Source organism: Borostomias antarcticus, assembly GCF_949987555.1.
Source record: "Borostomias antarcticus genome assembly, chromosome: 25".
In the NCBI taxonomy this organism is placed as follows: domain Eukaryota; kingdom Metazoa; phylum Chordata; class Actinopteri; order Stomiiformes; family Stomiidae; genus Borostomias; species Borostomias antarcticus.
This window is the reverse complement of record NC_140258.1, coordinates 13,534,371-13,550,309: the sequence shown is the minus strand read 5'-3', so window position 1 is coordinate 13,550,309 and position 15,939 is coordinate 13,534,371. Positions and strand designations below refer to the sequence as shown.

Below are 15,939 nucleotides of genomic sequence, written 5' to 3'. Positions count from 1 at the left end.
CCTACTACTCCCTGCCTACTCCTCCCTGCCTACTACTCCCTGCCTACTACTCCCTGCCTACTCCAATGTTGATTTCCTTTGTTTAGAAAGGCCCAGACCTGGCTTTATCAGTAGTAGGCTATCAGGCCTGGGCACATCTACACTATGGCTAGAGACTAATCTGTCTCTAGGCTAATTCCCCTGAACATGTTAAAAGGGAACTGTAGCTCAGAATTCTGGACATGGAGCTTATGGTAAATTGAGCTTTACATTAGAGCTTTAGCATTTACATAGAGCTTAATTTACGACTTAACATTGTTGATTGATGGAGAACATTTCCAGCTGATTCCATGCTGTCTCTCGTTTGGGCGTTAGCGGCCTGCTAATGCTAGCACAACCGAACCGACTAGCATTCAAAGGAAACTCACTTATATTCACTCCAAACAAGTAAGGATCGCCTGATAAACTAAACTCCTCATTGAACGAATGGGTTCAACAATACACTAGTTGGGCTTCAAAAATGATGGTATAAAAACTCAAATGAGCCAGCGACAGACTGTCCTCATATCTGATTGGATTTGGGGGAACTATGGAGTGAAGTGAGTTTTTCTTGAGGTGCTGCTAACGCCGGAACGAGAGACAGCATGAAATCAGCTGAACATGTTCTGCATCAACATTATGGGAAAGTCGTAAGTGAGGCTCTATGTCTAAAATTCTGAACTACCCCTTTAATTGTCTTACATCATTAAATGAAAAAACAAACACCATTAATTTGATTTAGACTACCAATTGATCTGTTCCCACAGTGAGCTGTGAAGACAAGGCTCTAGGCCTGGAGGGGTCTCAGTGTTGGGGTTTTGTTCCTGTGTTCCCCATACCTCTAGGCCTGGAGGGGTCTCAGTATTGGGGTAATGTTCCTGTGTTCCCCATACCTCTAGGCCTGGAGGGGTCTCAGTGTTGGGGTTTTGTTCCTGTGTTCCCCATACCTCTGGAACACAGTTTACTACCTTTAGCAGCACCATTATCTTCTGTTAAGTATAAACATGTGTGCTTGCAAAGCAGGTTGGCTGAGAACAATATGGTGTCCGATGTAGTTCCTCCACTTAGCAATGTTTAAAGGTGAGGGCTTTGTCTGCGGAGAGAAGTGGGCTATAAAGGTAATTAGGCCCCAGTTCTCCTGGTCCACTGGCTGACAGGCTGAGCTCAGTTCTAGTGCTTTTCCACTGCATGGAAAAGTAGCAGTTTGTTTTGACTCTACTCGCTTTTTTGGTTTTCCACTGCGCAAAAAAGGTGAGTAGAGTCGAGCTGAATTGCTACTTTTTTCTGATCACCTCTTTCGAGGTTCCAAGCGAGCTGAAGGAAGTGAGCAGAAAGGTGACGTGGAAAGAAATTCACAGATACAGGTCTTAGCTCTAATAGTTTGTTTTGAACTTGAAAAACCTGCCAGGGACTTTTGAGTTAAATGAGAAGAGTGCTTATTGCTGAAACATTTTATGCTCGTTTCACTTCCAAAACAACAGTGGAATTCGAATGCGTTGGACAGTAGCTGCCAGTGGCATGCTATAGTGGTAACAACTTTACTGACGGGTCATTTCTTTGTCATGTATTGTCACAATAAATCCTCAAACTGACAGCTGGAATGTGGAATGGTTTTTATGCACAATTAAACACGGATGCCCAGGTTGCAGTCCTATGCTGATTGAAATTATTGATATATTATAGAAATTATAGATATATTACAGTGAAATAGAGAGATATAACGACTCCTTGACATAGTAGGCTAAATGTTATGCTAGCATTGCTGAACATTTTCTCATTGTTCATAGGGAAAAACATATTTTGGGGGGTGAATTCTGGAGCTCCCATTGACATTGACGCGGGGGGGCATGGAGAAATCCCTACTATCTGCAGTGGAAAACAAAGTGAAAAAAACAAGTCGAGTCAAGTTGAATCAAGTTGACCCGGTACATTGCGGTGGAAAAACAATAGATAGCTAGTCCATTTCGTTTTCCCTCCGTTTCTGCTGCAGGAGTCAGAGCAGGCAGAGAGAGTGGAGATGGGACCGTGTCAAATGCTTCTGGAATGTTTGACATTCTCCATTGCTTTACACTTGTGTTGGTTTGTGTGACCCCTCCCTAGAGCTGGTGCAGGTTGTGGTTAAGTTAATGAGTTCATCCCTGGAGCATCGTGGCCCAGTCTAGATCTCCTCAGGCCTTGGCAGACCTGCTCCTACTCAGACTGCTCAGGCTGGTTCAGTGAGGTCAGGTTTTACACTTGACATTGTTGCTGGTTCTGTTTTCAGTTGAACTGTTGTGTTATTATTCAGGGTAAGGTAGCTCAGTGCAGGTGGATTTCTTGTCACTTTCTCTTAACCACACAGTATTATGATAAAGCTTCATGCCTATAGTTGCTCAGGAAACTCAAACAGGCCTGGAGACCCAACCACACGGAGGACCCCAGACAGCATGCGGGACCCTCCCTGTCAGGCTGGGGGCAGGAGGGCAGCTCTGCTGGGTCTGGGAGTAGGCTATTTAGTTCTGCTGTCACTTTCTCTTTTCAAACATGGCACAGTGCTAACACCACCCCTGGGCTAACCTCTGCTAGAGAACCGGCTCCTAGACAAATACGTTTACAGAAGCCCTTTCCCTGAAGAAGTGATGATGATATTCAAATATTGACTTGGGAGTGGAGAGGGGATAATAGGCCCAGCCTGTAGCCCACTTGGGAGGGCCGTGTGGGGCAGGCGTGAAGGACGGCGTGGGCCGTGTGGGGCAGGCGTGGAGGACGGCGTGTTGCGTGGAGGAAACAGGTGGAACAGGTTTGCTGTTTACCAGAGTGTTTCATCATTGTGGCTAATTGACTAAGCAATGGTACTTGGTACATTAGAATAACTATTGAGTTTCTGTTTGGGGCTGACTAGCTGAAACTCAGGTTGTGACTTTCTCTCTGTCAACAGAGAGGGTTGAAACAGCATATAGACTTGTCCTTCCTAGTCCTTTCCTAGGCCTGGGCCTTGTTTCAATACTCTAGAAATGCTGCCTTTCCTCCCTCCTCCTCTTTGAAGTAGTATGTCTGATCTAACATCTGGATAGGTTAAAGCAAGGGTCTAGCGGTGTGTTAAAGATCCTATTTTTCTTAAAGGAGGCCATGTAAGGTAGGGGTTTAGGTTGGGACTCTGATGTTGATATATGGACTCTTGTAAAAGATGTTAAAACGGGCCATAGCCTAAATATGACATTTGATTTAACTTGACAAACAAGACAAGCCTGAAAGCAGAGGTACTGTAGGCTAGTTCCACGCTTTCAGATGCATCTTCTCCCCCTAATGTCTGTCCTGCTGGGGTGAGTCATCAACTCGGTCTCAGGGACGCCATTAGGGACGTCATTAGCCCTGCAGAGGAATGACATGGCTACCTGATGGATGGATGCAGAACTGGACATGTAGCATTTCTGACCCATAAATCAAGTCGCTGAACAGGAAACACCCATCCATCCTGTTGGGCTGCACAATTAACCGCATTAAGTAATCGCAAAAGGCTGTGATTATAAATGCAATTAAGAACTCTGTTAGCATTGAGTGTGCTGGTGGCACACGGACAAATAACCAGGCCATAACACGGCGCTTACACACTAGATCCAGCCTAGCGTGCAGGCAGGCCTCAGCTAACACACACATGGATTGTGCTGGACTAGGGGTCGGGTGTAAACAATGAAGAAAATAACTGTATTGATCTATTATGCTGGCGGGCCATGCTAAATGGATATGCTTGCGCATCACCGGCTCAGTATGGATGCTTGGCTAGGCTAAGTTAGGCTACAGGGTACCAGGCTAAGCTAGGCTACAGGGTACCACAGAGAGATCTGGAGCAATGTGCAGAGCCCGTACAACTCCCCTCATCTGGCCTAACCCACTCTGCCTTCAGCCTAAAGTTGGCTGTCAGAGTTGTCTTAGCCAGCTACTTCATGGGCTATCATTTAGATAACTCACACCATGTGCATGCATTAGACCAGACCTCCTCAAAATGATGCCTATCCGATCCCCCAGGGTAGAGCATGCGTTGTGCCAGGCTTAGGGTGAGCCAGCACCACCGTAAGTAGGCCAGCCAGAATGAGCAGAACAGTGGATTACGTCAGGAGGAGAGGGACAATATTTGCCAGGCCACTGACTACTCTCACTGACCTCACTTTGCTCCAATTGAAACTTTTGTGACCAAATACAACTGGTCAGAAATTAAATATAGAAATTGACAGAATGCACCTTTATTGTACTAGTATAGCCTTCTGTGTGTCTAATGACCATCATGTCCTTGTCTTCTTTTAGCCTTTTTTCCAGTTGGTGAAGCTAAGAAAGCTGGGTCTGAGTGACAATGAGATCCAGAGACTTCCTCCTGAGATCGCTAACTTCATGCAACTGGTGGAGCTGGATGTGTCTCGAAATGGTGAGAAAAAATAAATAAAACGACTTTTCTGATACACACACCATCAACCACTACTACCACCACCTCCACCAACACCTACAGCACCTACAGCACTAACACCAACACCTCCACCTCCACCAACACCTACAGTACCTACAGCACTAACACCAACACCTCCACCTCCACCAACACCTACATCAACACCAAGCTTTCCCATCACCAAACAATACAACACTGATCCACTTAGGTCAAACACAGCAGACTGGATTTCTCGATGCACATTAAAAACAAAAGGCACTTCGATTAGGGCTAAGATTGATCTGTGTCCCCCCAACCATCCCGGATAGACACAACATGACCTGAGGCCAGCAGTCTGTCTGTCCAGAATGACCTGAGGCCAGCAGTCTGTCTGTCCAGAATGACCTGAGGTCAGCAGTCTCTCTCTGTCCAGAACGGCTGGACATGAGACAGCAGAAGGCATGGTTGGTCAGACAGCATGTGATGTTCAGCCATGACTCTACTGTGTTCTACTGTTCTCTCTACACTATACTCTACTTCACTCTTCTCTACTCTAGTCTGCTGCTCTCTACTCTACTGTAATCTACTGCACGCTACTAATCTACTGTACTCTGCTGACAGTCTCTGGACGGCCCTACCCGCCTCCTCCCTCAGACCCAGCGGTGTGGTTCTACCCGCCTCCTCCCTCAGACCCAGCGGTGTGGTTCTGCCCACATGTCTGAGTGGTGGGTCAGCGAGCTGCGCTGCTGGTCCCGGCTGGCTCAGCCACATCCAGAACACTCATTACCGCTGATTACAGAAGCCCAGGAGACGCTGACCCGGCTGCTATGTTTGGCTGCCTCCAGCCACCATCATATTGTGGTGTTTCAAACGGATTCGAAAATAGACGCTCGCGTCTTCACAGGGATGCTTTCATGTAGGGGTGTCTGTTGACATGGAGTCTGAATCAGAGATTCAGAAGTGTGAATGATCTTGGTTTTGGATGATCTTGGTTTTGGATGATCTTGGTTTTGGATGATCTTGGTTTTGGATGATCTTGGTTTTGGATGTGTTTGTTTCTAAGCTCTGGTCTTCTCCGGGCTGCTCTCCCAGACACAGATCAGGCCTGGTCCAGAACTCAGAAGCCTCCATGTTTTTCAGTCGTAGGTTGTATGAATGAGCAGTGTTGACGAGGCGTTCTAACCTGTGTCCTTCCTCCCACAGACATCATGGAGATCCCAGAGAGCATCTCATACTGTAAAGCCTTGCAGGTGGCAGATTTCAGTGGGAACCCACTAACCAGGTACCTCAGCTGACTGACGCTACGCAGAACCACTGGGCACCACCACCAAATGAAAGGAAATTGACATTGGGGCCTTTGTTCTGATTTTGTTGTTGATCTTATTTTATTAAGGTTTTCCAAAACTACACAGACACACAAACAGACACTGTAGGTTTGGCCCAATAGAGACCATATCTAATGTCTTCAAATAATATTTATACAGTTGTTTGTTAACCATTCAATTAGGCTATTCTAATATCCAAGAAAACATTGGCGGAGTTGAGCACGAAAATATATTTTATTTCGCCCTATCGCTCTGCCCCCCCACCCTCCCCAAAAAGAGAAAGCTGCTTTGAAAAAAAAATCTTGCTCGTTCTCTTCAATTGCTGAGGTGTAGACTACAGGCATTTACACTATACATCTCTCTCACACACACACACACAGAGGGCATTAACTAGGAATTTAATTCAGATAGTAGGCTTAGACAATAGAAGACATAGGCCTGCTATAGGCCTGTTATAGGCCTGCTATAGGCCTGCTATAGGCCTGTTATAGGCCTGCTATAGGCCTGCTATAGGCCTGCTATAGGCCTGCTATAGGCCTGTTATAGGCCTGCTATAGGCCTGTTATAGGCCTGCTATAGGCCTGCTATAGGCCTGCTATAGGCCTGCTATAGGCCTGCTATAGGCCTGCTATAGGCCTGGCTACGAATGCACTTCATTCATATTCTGACAGTGACCTCCACTGCTGTGCAGCTCTTAACATTTGATCAGCTGTCATTATCTGGCTCTATCATTAGGCCTGTAATTCATCCCAAGATTAAAATAAAATGAAATTCAATCAAATGTATTCTTCACATGATAATAGCCCTATGGAGCTCGATGGCCCATAGATTCTGTGTTGGCCTAGGCTAATTATGTTTTTTTGTTCAGTAGGCTAATAAAAACAGGTCATTGGGTTATATACATATTTTCTACTAACAGACTTCACAGTCACATTCACAGACTCACCGTCAGTCTATATAAATCATTCTACCATGGCTTGGATGAATGCTCCATTCTGACTGGCTGTCATTATTTCTCCTAGAGCCTCATGCAGCTGTAAATGAATGTGCTTGTTTCCCTGACAGAAATGATCAGGCATGCTTCAAACTTATGGTCTGAGCTAGACAGGGTCCAGACATTAGAATCCACCCACTCAACCGAAGTTGACCGATTCTTGATCTCGCCAGAGTGAACGAGATGACATTCTGTCTGATCGGAGCGGAATTGGAGCAGGAGAGAATGACGATTGTTCAGACTTTTTGGAAAAAACACACTCTGCGCTCCACTGAGAAACCACCCAGTCTGCTCACATGCTCTGGGATCATTTAGTTTGACTGATGATGATGATCATAGCTGCTCGACTACTACTATAACGCTGTAGTAAGGATTGGAACCTCTCTCTCTCTCTCTCTCTCTCTCTCTCTCTCTCTCTCTCTCTCTCTCTCTCTCTCTCTCTCTCTCTCTCTCTCTCTCTCTCTCTCTCTCTCATATCCCTATTAACATGCTTACTAGGCCAGGGGTCACAGTGGGAACATGCATATGACTAAACTCCAGTTCACGTGCTTGCCTTGGGTTATATCCACCCGTCGGGTCCATAGTGTGACAATAACCCAACCCTACACCCGAGTAGGCTATGGTGAGTGAGGTGACTTTCATTATTTAAATAAATAAAACATAAAAAAATCAAATTATATTATATTTAGTTCAGCCAACTAGTATTTCCTAAACGACTAGCAGAAGCTGCGCCATATAGTCAGATAAACAACTATCTGTGCACATCCCTATTTTACATAATTCAAAATTAATTAATTGAAATCGAGAGTTGAACATGTTTTTGAATGATTTTTCAAGATGCCCATCCACATCCATTGTATGACCAAAACGGTGGTAGAGCAATTATCAACTTTCTCGAAAGTGCTAGTTTTGTCAATGTTTTGATCTGAACCATTGTATATGATCATAAGTAACCTTAAAACAGGGCTAAACATGCATTTTCCCTTTACTACTCCTTTAAGTGTCGACTCGATGTAAATAAATCATTTCTCAAAATAATCGATAATTTTGGTCAATTATGTCATAATGACATTCATACTGCTACATCTTCGGATTTAGAGTCCATGGAAGTGTTGACTCGATGTAATGAACGCCTCGATGCAATACACACACTCTTAACTATCTCCTTAATACACACTCTCTTCTGTCTCATCAATACACACTCTCTTCACTGTCTCATCGTAGCCGTTTCTCATCTCACCTAGTGCCTGTCAAAGTATTTGCCGCTCAATCAGTGATTTTTTCACAAACTGGGGTTGAACCTTTGTGATGCTGCTGCGTGTGATCAGGCTCCATTCTGCCCCACAGTCAGGTCTGTGAGTGATTATCACATCGGTGGAGCAACATGTTGCATTGTGGGAAGCTAGCTCCATCAGAAGGGATTGTTCAAGAGATGGGCTGTCGCTACGGTTTTGGAGACCGCCTAGTTACAGCCTAGCCTGTGTTAGTATGTGAACCACTTATTTGAGGTGGGGAGTACTGGCATGCGCATGTGTGTACACTCACACATACAGTACCTGCACACATACACTCACACATACAGTACCTGCACACATACACACTCACATACAGTATAGGGTGCGTCCGAGCTGTGGCTTTTGCCTGCGATTTCAGAAAACTTGTTGGCAAGCGGAAAATCGGGATAAAATTATGTAGTGTGACCTCAGCACTAGGTGTCGGCGTGTCTTCTACTGTTACGTGAACGTCCCAGTTGTCACGGTCCTGAGCGCTGCTGTGATCTGACCGTCCCTCCCGTCTCTCCCAGGTTGCCAGAGAGCTTTCCAGAGCTACGGAGTCTCACATGCCTTTCCCTCAACGACATTTCACTTCAGGCCCTTCCAGAAAACATTGGGAAGTAAGTATCTCCTCCTCTTTCTCCCAAAGTCTGTCAGATGTTGTGTTGATGGGGTTGTCAGTGTTTGATTGAATTCCTCCTCTCTGCCCAGTGTAGCAGGGAGGTAGCAACTACTGTTCCCTGGTGTGTGAATACCAGCGATATCTTTCACAGTCTCACCCAGTAAGGCATACAGTAAGGATCATTTAGTATGTTATCAGGGCTGGAAATCTTCAGCAAACATGTTTTGGTAGTTCTGAGGGGCAGGGACAAGGCAAAGATGGCAGACGAGCGTTCGGTGTGTTCTGTCTGTTTCCTGTCCTCTCTTCCCCTGCGACCGACTTCATTTCCTGTGTAATTTCCTCCGCTGAGCCAGTTTCTTCTGACTACTCAGTGACTGTAGAATGTCATCTATCCTTCTCTCTCTTTCTCTCTTTTACCTCTCTCCCCCCCCTCCCTCTCTCTCTCCCTCTCTCCCTCTCTCTCTCTCTTGATCGCTATCTACCCTCCCTCCTTCCTAACTAGAACATGTCATAGAGCGATCCAGTCAGAGAGTCCTGCCTACTGCTGTAGATGAGAGATTAAGACGAGCCCTCACCCAGGGAGGTTGAAGTGCTATATTTACCAGATGTGTGTCTGTCCTGTCCCACACTGATAAATGGGCCTAGATTACAGACAGCCTGTAATGCTACACTTGTGGCCATCCATTAAGACATATTCAATCTGCTGATCTGCTGAGCAATATGGAGTTACACCTCGCAGTGGGGGCAGTGTTGGGGGCAGTGTTGAGGGCAGTGTTGGGGCAGTGTTGGGGGCAGTGTTGGGGCAGTGTTGGGGGCAGTGTTGAGGGCAGTGTTGGGGGCAGTGTTGGGGGCAGTGTTGGGGGCAGTGTTGGGGGCAGTGTTGAGGGCAGTGTTGGGGGCAGTGTTGAGGGCAGTGTTGAGGGCAGTGTTGAGGGCAGTGTTGGGGCAGTGTTGGGGGCAGTGTTGGGGGCAGTGTTGAGGGCAGTGTTGAGGGCAGTGTTGGGGCAGTGTTGGGGGCAGTGTTGGGGGCAGTGTTGGGGCAGTGTTGGGGGCAGTGTTGGGGGCAGTGTTGAGGGCAGTGTTGAGGGCAGTGTTGGGGCAGTGTTGGGGGCAGTGTTGGGGGCAGTGTTGAGGGCAGTGTTGGGGGTAGTGTTGGGGGTAGTGTTGGGGGCAGTGTTGGGGGTAGTGTTGGGTGCAGTGTTGGGGCAGTATTGAGGGTAGTGTTGGGGGCAGTGTTGGGGGTAGTGTTGGGGGCAGTGTTGGGGGTAGTGTTGGGGGTAGTGTTGGGGGCAGTGTTGGGGGTAGTGTTGGGGCAGTATTGGGGGTAGTGTTGGGGGCAGTGTTGGGGCAGTGTTGGGGGTAGTGTTGGGGGCAGTGTTGAGGGTAGTGTTGGGGCAGTGTTGGGGGCAGTGTTGGGGGTAGTGTTGGGGCAGTGTTGGGGGCAGTGTTGGGGCAGTGTTGAGGGCAGTGTTGGGGGCAGTGTTGGGGGTAGTGTTGGGGGCAGTGTTGGGGCAGTGTTGGGGGCAGTGTTGGGGGTAGTGTTGAGGGCAGTGTTGAGGGCAGTGGGGGTAGTGTTGGGGGTAGTGTTGGGGCAGTGTTGGGGGTAGTGTTGAGGGCAGTGTTGAGGGCAGTGTTGAGGGCAGTGTTGAGGGCAGTGTTGAGGGCAGTGGGGGTAGTGTTGGGGGTAGTGTTGGGGCAGTGTTGGGGGTAGTGTTGAGGGTAGTGTTGAGGGTAGTGTTGGGGGTAGTGTTGAGGGCAGTGTTGGGGGCAGTGTTGGGGGCAGTGTTGAGGGCAGTGTTGGGGGCAGTGTTGAGGGCAGTAGGGGTAGTGTTGGGGGTAGTGTTGGGGCAGTGTTGGGGCAGTGTTGGGGGTAGTGTTGGGGGTAGTGTTGGGAGCAGTGTTGGGGCAGTGTTGGGGGCAGTGTTGGGGGTAGTGTTGAGGGCAGTGTTGGGGCAGTGTTGGGGGTAGTGTTGAGGCAGTGTTGGGGGCAGTGTTGGGGGTAGTGTTGGGGCAGTGTTGGGGGTAGTGTTGGGGGCAGTGTTGGGGGTAGTGTTGGGGGTAGTGTTGGGGGCAGTGTTGGGGGTAGTGTTGGGGGTAGTGTTGGGAGCAGTGTTGGGGGTGCTTGTCATATTAGCTGTATTTTTCTCACAGCATTAAAGATTAAGCAGAGTGAAACATCTCATTGGAGAACTAGTGTTGTCGGGCCGTGTCTTTGCGTCTGCTTAGTCTGAACCCTCACTGGGAGTTCTCTGGAAATCCAGTATTGATCAAACATAGCCTGCTGTGTGTGTTGCAGCTAGCCTGCTGTGTGTGTTGCAGCTAGCCTGCTGTGTGTGTTGCAGCTAGCCTGCTGTGTGTGTTGCAGCTAGCCTGCTGTGTGTGTTGCAGCTAGCCTGCTGTGTGTGTTGCAGCTAGCCTGCTGTGTGTGTTGCAGCTAGCCCTCTTGTCCGAAGAAGCCGGGTTAACAGACGGAAGACAAGCCAATTGGAGAATTTTCAGTTTCGGAACTGCCAATCTGGAACACAATCTGGAATAAGTCCTAAAACTGTTTTTTTTCCAAGATTCAGCATCACAAGGAAATATTGTGAGTGTCTCGTTGCGGCTGTTGTGCTGTATGTGAACCTGGCTTGACATGCTCACTCCTGAGACCTACGTCCGTGTCAGATTGGACATGGCTGCTCTCTCTCTCTTCTCTGAGTCTCTGACGCTTCCTCCAGGGTCTCTGATTGGCTGGGAGAAGAGGAGGAGCATGGGAAAGGGGAAGGAGGTGTAGGAGGGAGAGATAGGCAGAGGAAAGGGAGGGAGGTGTAGGAGGGAGGGATGGGCAGAGGAAAGGGAGGGAGGGGGAGGGAGGTGTAGGAGGGAGGGATGGGCAGAGGAAAGGGAGGGAGGCGGAGGGAGGTGTAGGAGGGAGAGATAGGCAGAGGAAAGGGAGGGAGGGGGAGGGAGGTGTAGGAGGGAGGGATGGGCAGAGGACGTGTGGAAAGGAGGAAGGGAGGGAGGGGGGGGGGGGGGGGGGGTGAGGGCTCTGGGGACTCAGAGTTGACAGACTACAGACGAGCCACACCTGTCGTCCTCTTCTGTCATCCATCTCTGTCATCGTCTCATCTGTCTCTCCTCCTCTGCCCTCCTGGTCCAGCCTACCGTCCTAAAGACACGTGGAGACGGACGGTATCTGTCTGTCGCTCCTCATATCACTCTGGCAGATAGGACCATCCTGCCTGTCTGCTGTCAGCCTGGCTTACCTGCCTACTAAGTGTCTGTCTGTCTGTCTGTCTGTCTGTCTGTCTGTCTGTCTGTCTGTCTCTCTCTGTCTGTCTGTCTGTCTGTCTGTCTGTCTGTCTGTCTCTGTCTGTCTGTCTGTCTGTCTGTCTGTCTGTCTGTCTGTCTGTCTGTCTCTGTCTGTCTCTGTCTGTCTGTCTCTGTCTGTCTCTCTTTGTCTGTCTCTCTGTCTGTCTAAGCAGGGAAGTTAGCATACTGTAGCAAGAATGACAAGGTTGGGAAACCGGTTATGGAGGAATTTCAAGGCCTCTGTTCTCCTGAAGACATGTGGTCCGTAATTTATCTCTCTGTCTTATATAACATCACCCTGGCAGAGAGGAGCGCGCTGCCTGTCTGCCTCTCTTACCTGCCTAGCGTCTGTCTGACCGGCTGCCTGACCGGCTTCTAGACTCACAAGTCGGTCTCTAAACGCTTTGCTCAACTACAGACTGAGGACTTTCATTCAGATTTTGTTGCATAAAGTCGGTGAAAACAATAAGAGAGTTAAAAAAAACAAGCATTCCAGAACCAATCCAAGAGACTTAAACAACTAAAACAACTCCATTGCAGAACCAATCCATAGTCTTTGGAGCATTGGTTTGTTCATGTTTGAACCAATCCAAAGCAGTAGGCGTAGTCTTGTTACCGGCCGTTCACCGGCGTTCTAGCGCCTATTTCAACGTAGAGTTCTCCAGACATTCTGAAGGCGGATATTTTGGATTGTCTGGTATCACGAGACTATCTGCCTACCTGCCTGTCTCTCTCTCTGTCCTGTCTCTCTGTCCTGTCTCTCTGTCTGGTCTCTCTGTCCTGTCTGTCTGAGCAGGGAAGCTAGCGTAGTAAACCACAAGGTTGAGGAACAGGTTATGGAAGAATTTCAAGGCCGGTTGGCTGACTGTCAGAGGTCTGGATGGCTGGCAGTGATTGTGGTCAGATCCTAAGCACCCTAACATGCTGGAGCATGTAGTTATGTGTGTATTTGTGTACCACGTGTGTGTGTGTGTGTGTGTGTGTGTGTGTGTGTGTGTGTGTGTGTGTGCGTGTGTGTGCGTGCAGAGCAGGTGTGTGTGTGTGTGTGTGTGTGTGTGTAGAGCAGGCAGACAGGCAATCAGGCGGATGTGCTCTATAGTTTCTTTCTTGCCTGAGATGTCGAAGCCACAAAATCTCTTGACAACAAGCTTTTGAGCCAGAGATTTGTCTGTCTGTTTTTAATCTGGCACACTAACCCACCGCGCTCTGACCAGAAAAACCCCACAACAAAACAAAGATTACAAAAAAAACTCTGCTCATTGTTGTGAGAGCAAAGCAGGGTTAGTCAGTTTGTTAGTCCGGGGAGATTGTGTAGATTACAGCTCAATGCTGCTCTGTTAATCCCTGGGCCCTAGTCTTCATGGGTCCCATGTGTTACATGTCAGACATGTATATTACACACCAGGACATTGAGTCAGGGACTTGTTTGCCTTGTCTCTTTTCCCTCATGATCTAAAAAGACAAACACCACAGAATGTCTCTACGTTTGTCAAGATGAATAGAAACCATAAGAGCTATTGTCTCTTGGGTTTGAACTAACTTTCATTACATGGTTCTGTCACCTTAGCCACTAACCCAATGTTTTGTAGCTCCTACCTGGGTGCTGCTCATCTGAACACTAAAGCAATCACCACATGTCATAGACCCCATTTACAACTGGCATTAAAATCTGTTTTGGGTGATCATATTGCAATCTGATAGTGCTAAACCACTTGGAAGTGCAGGTGTAAATGCACCCAAAATGTTTTGAAGACAAATTGTTATCTGTTCAGCCAAACCACCTCCAGAAAACAACTGTAAACGCAAATATGTTTTCAATCCACATATACATCAACGTTAAACCAATGATGTGTTAAACCAATGATGGTTTTAGCTAGCAATCAGATCTCGGTACAACTTTACATTACAGCACGGTAATAACATAGTAATACCCTGGTAATATCTACATTATTACTAGGGAATTACCAACAAATTACTGGCAGTTACCGGTAGTTACCAGGAGTAGTTACCATGTAGTTACAACTAGTAAACCCTGTAATATCTACATGATTTCTAGGAAATTACCAAGTAATTACCATTAGTTATTGGTAGTTACTAGTAGTAATCATATAGTTACCCACTAGTAAACCCTGCAATATCTACATTATTACTAGGAAATTACTAAGCAATTACATTAGTTATTGGTAGTTACTAGTAGTAATTACTGCAGATTTTCTTTCTGTTCACATACTGCATACTGCATTTTGGCAAAATCAGTACATACTACTAGTATAGTATGCGGTTTAGAATACTATGGTCTATTGTTGCCTCACCACCACAAAGCCATGGTGACATGACCTGTGCAGCTTGTCTAGCTGTACTGAACCTGAACTGAACCTGTACCTTGGACCGAAGGCAGTCCTGAGGTCATATAACTGTTGATTAGACTGATGGAGGCTGTCTCAGGGTAGATATACTGTATTACAGGCATGCTTCACTTTAGAATTAGAAAGAAGAAAAAATAAATATGATGTTGCATTAAAATAAGGGGGAAGCTGACATGTCACCTGATTATTTTTGTTTTGTTTTTCCTTTATTTTTTGTTACATGCTTGTTTGATGTGGTGTACGTTTTCTGTGGGATTTTGATTGAAATGTGTTCTCTAGCATGTGTTTTTGTAATTGTGTAACTTTCAATAAAGATTTAAGTTACACAAAAAAAAATAAAGAAGAAAAAAATGTGACATTTCACAAGGTAGTTGGTTAAAGGCGTAAAAAAGATAAGACATTTGAATGAGCACCGCAAACTATATTTGTATCTCTATGCACTGACGGGGACTTTCCAGCACACAGCTTTGACAGCTGTTACACATCTGTATGTTGGTCTACTGTATTTCAAGCATGTGCTCACCACCCGGCAGGTTGCTTAGGATTCACACCTCACAGCTCATTCAACAAAAGGCTACCATGTGTATGTACCATTTGATTATAGTGGATGTCAACTTTGATAAAGCCTGGCTTACACTGGAAACACGCATGTGAAAAGGTGTCTGCAACTTTCTGTCAGAGGATTTCCGACACGCAAGCACTCAGGACCATCATTTTGCCTACTGGCCACTGGGTAGGTTGCGTAGAAAATGAGTTATATCTTGGTCATTGGTCACTGAGAGGACAAGCAAAGGGCTCCTGATGGAAATCCTGTGATTGGATGTCGCTGGAGAGCCACGCCAGCATCTCTGTTTAGTATTTGTTTGTTCTTAATGTTTTTATCGGAGGCATCATGCATTGTTTCTTTCAGCAGACAAACCTATATTTTTTTCTTGGGCTTTGTTTTGTTGTTGTTTGTGCTGTTTATTTGACTAACAAACATCCTATTTTGTTGTGTGTCTGCAGTCTCTCCAACCTTGTATCACTGGAGCTCCGAGAGAACCTGCTAACATATTTACCAGAGTGAGTATTCAGATGCCTGGACCAATGGCATTCTACCGGGAATCTGACTGAACCAATAGTATTCTACTGGGTATGGCTGGACCAATAGGATATAAGGTTCCCATGTTACACACACACACACACACACACACACTGCAGTGGGCAGAGTTATCAGAAGCAAGGCAACGCCATCAGTAACTACCCTCATAAGACCATCCTGATCTCACAAGCTCACATTCTGCTTCTCTCAGCAGATCACTCTGGACGTCTAGTGGGACGGATAACCATAACAGTTGTGCATGTTGTGATAAAAGCATGACGTTTGGTACACTTATAGCCAGAGGCATTAGAAGAAAAAAAAAAAGGAAATTGAGCTATCATCAAACACACCTCAGTTTGTATGTAAAAGCTAGATCCAGGAAGATAATGTAATTTATTTATCTGATTTGACTCCTCATTGTAATGAGAAAAAAAGTTCAGGTATCATATGATTTATATGTAATTCACAGGAAACGTTTTGTACGCTAACGGCTTGGCTCCACTGGGTCCATTACTAACTATCAGATCCAAGGATAGGAATCCTGTAATTAATAACAGCCCCACTACAGCTGT

The 15,939-nt window shown here is 46.6% G+C and overlaps 1 protein-coding gene across 2 annotated transcripts in view; it reads left to right on the top strand.

The window, feature by feature from the left end:
- The window catches only part of lrrc1 (leucine rich repeat containing 1), a 30,686-nt gene that overhangs the window by 3,104 nt on the left and 11,643 nt on the right, over positions 1-15,939 (top strand). For both annotated transcript variants that reach the window (XR_014631024.1, XM_084458656.1), the window contains exons 2-5: positions 4,300-4,417; positions 5,618-5,696; positions 8,538-8,627; positions 15,292-15,348. Coding sequence is in view for 1 of the 2 variants with exons in the window: in XM_084458656.1 (XP_084314782.1) it covers positions 4,300-4,417; positions 5,618-5,696; positions 8,538-8,627; positions 15,292-15,348 (344 nt within the window). In the remaining variant the exon portion in view is untranslated. The remainder of the gene's footprint in view (positions 1-4,299; positions 4,418-5,617; positions 5,697-8,537; positions 8,628-15,291; positions 15,349-15,939) is intronic.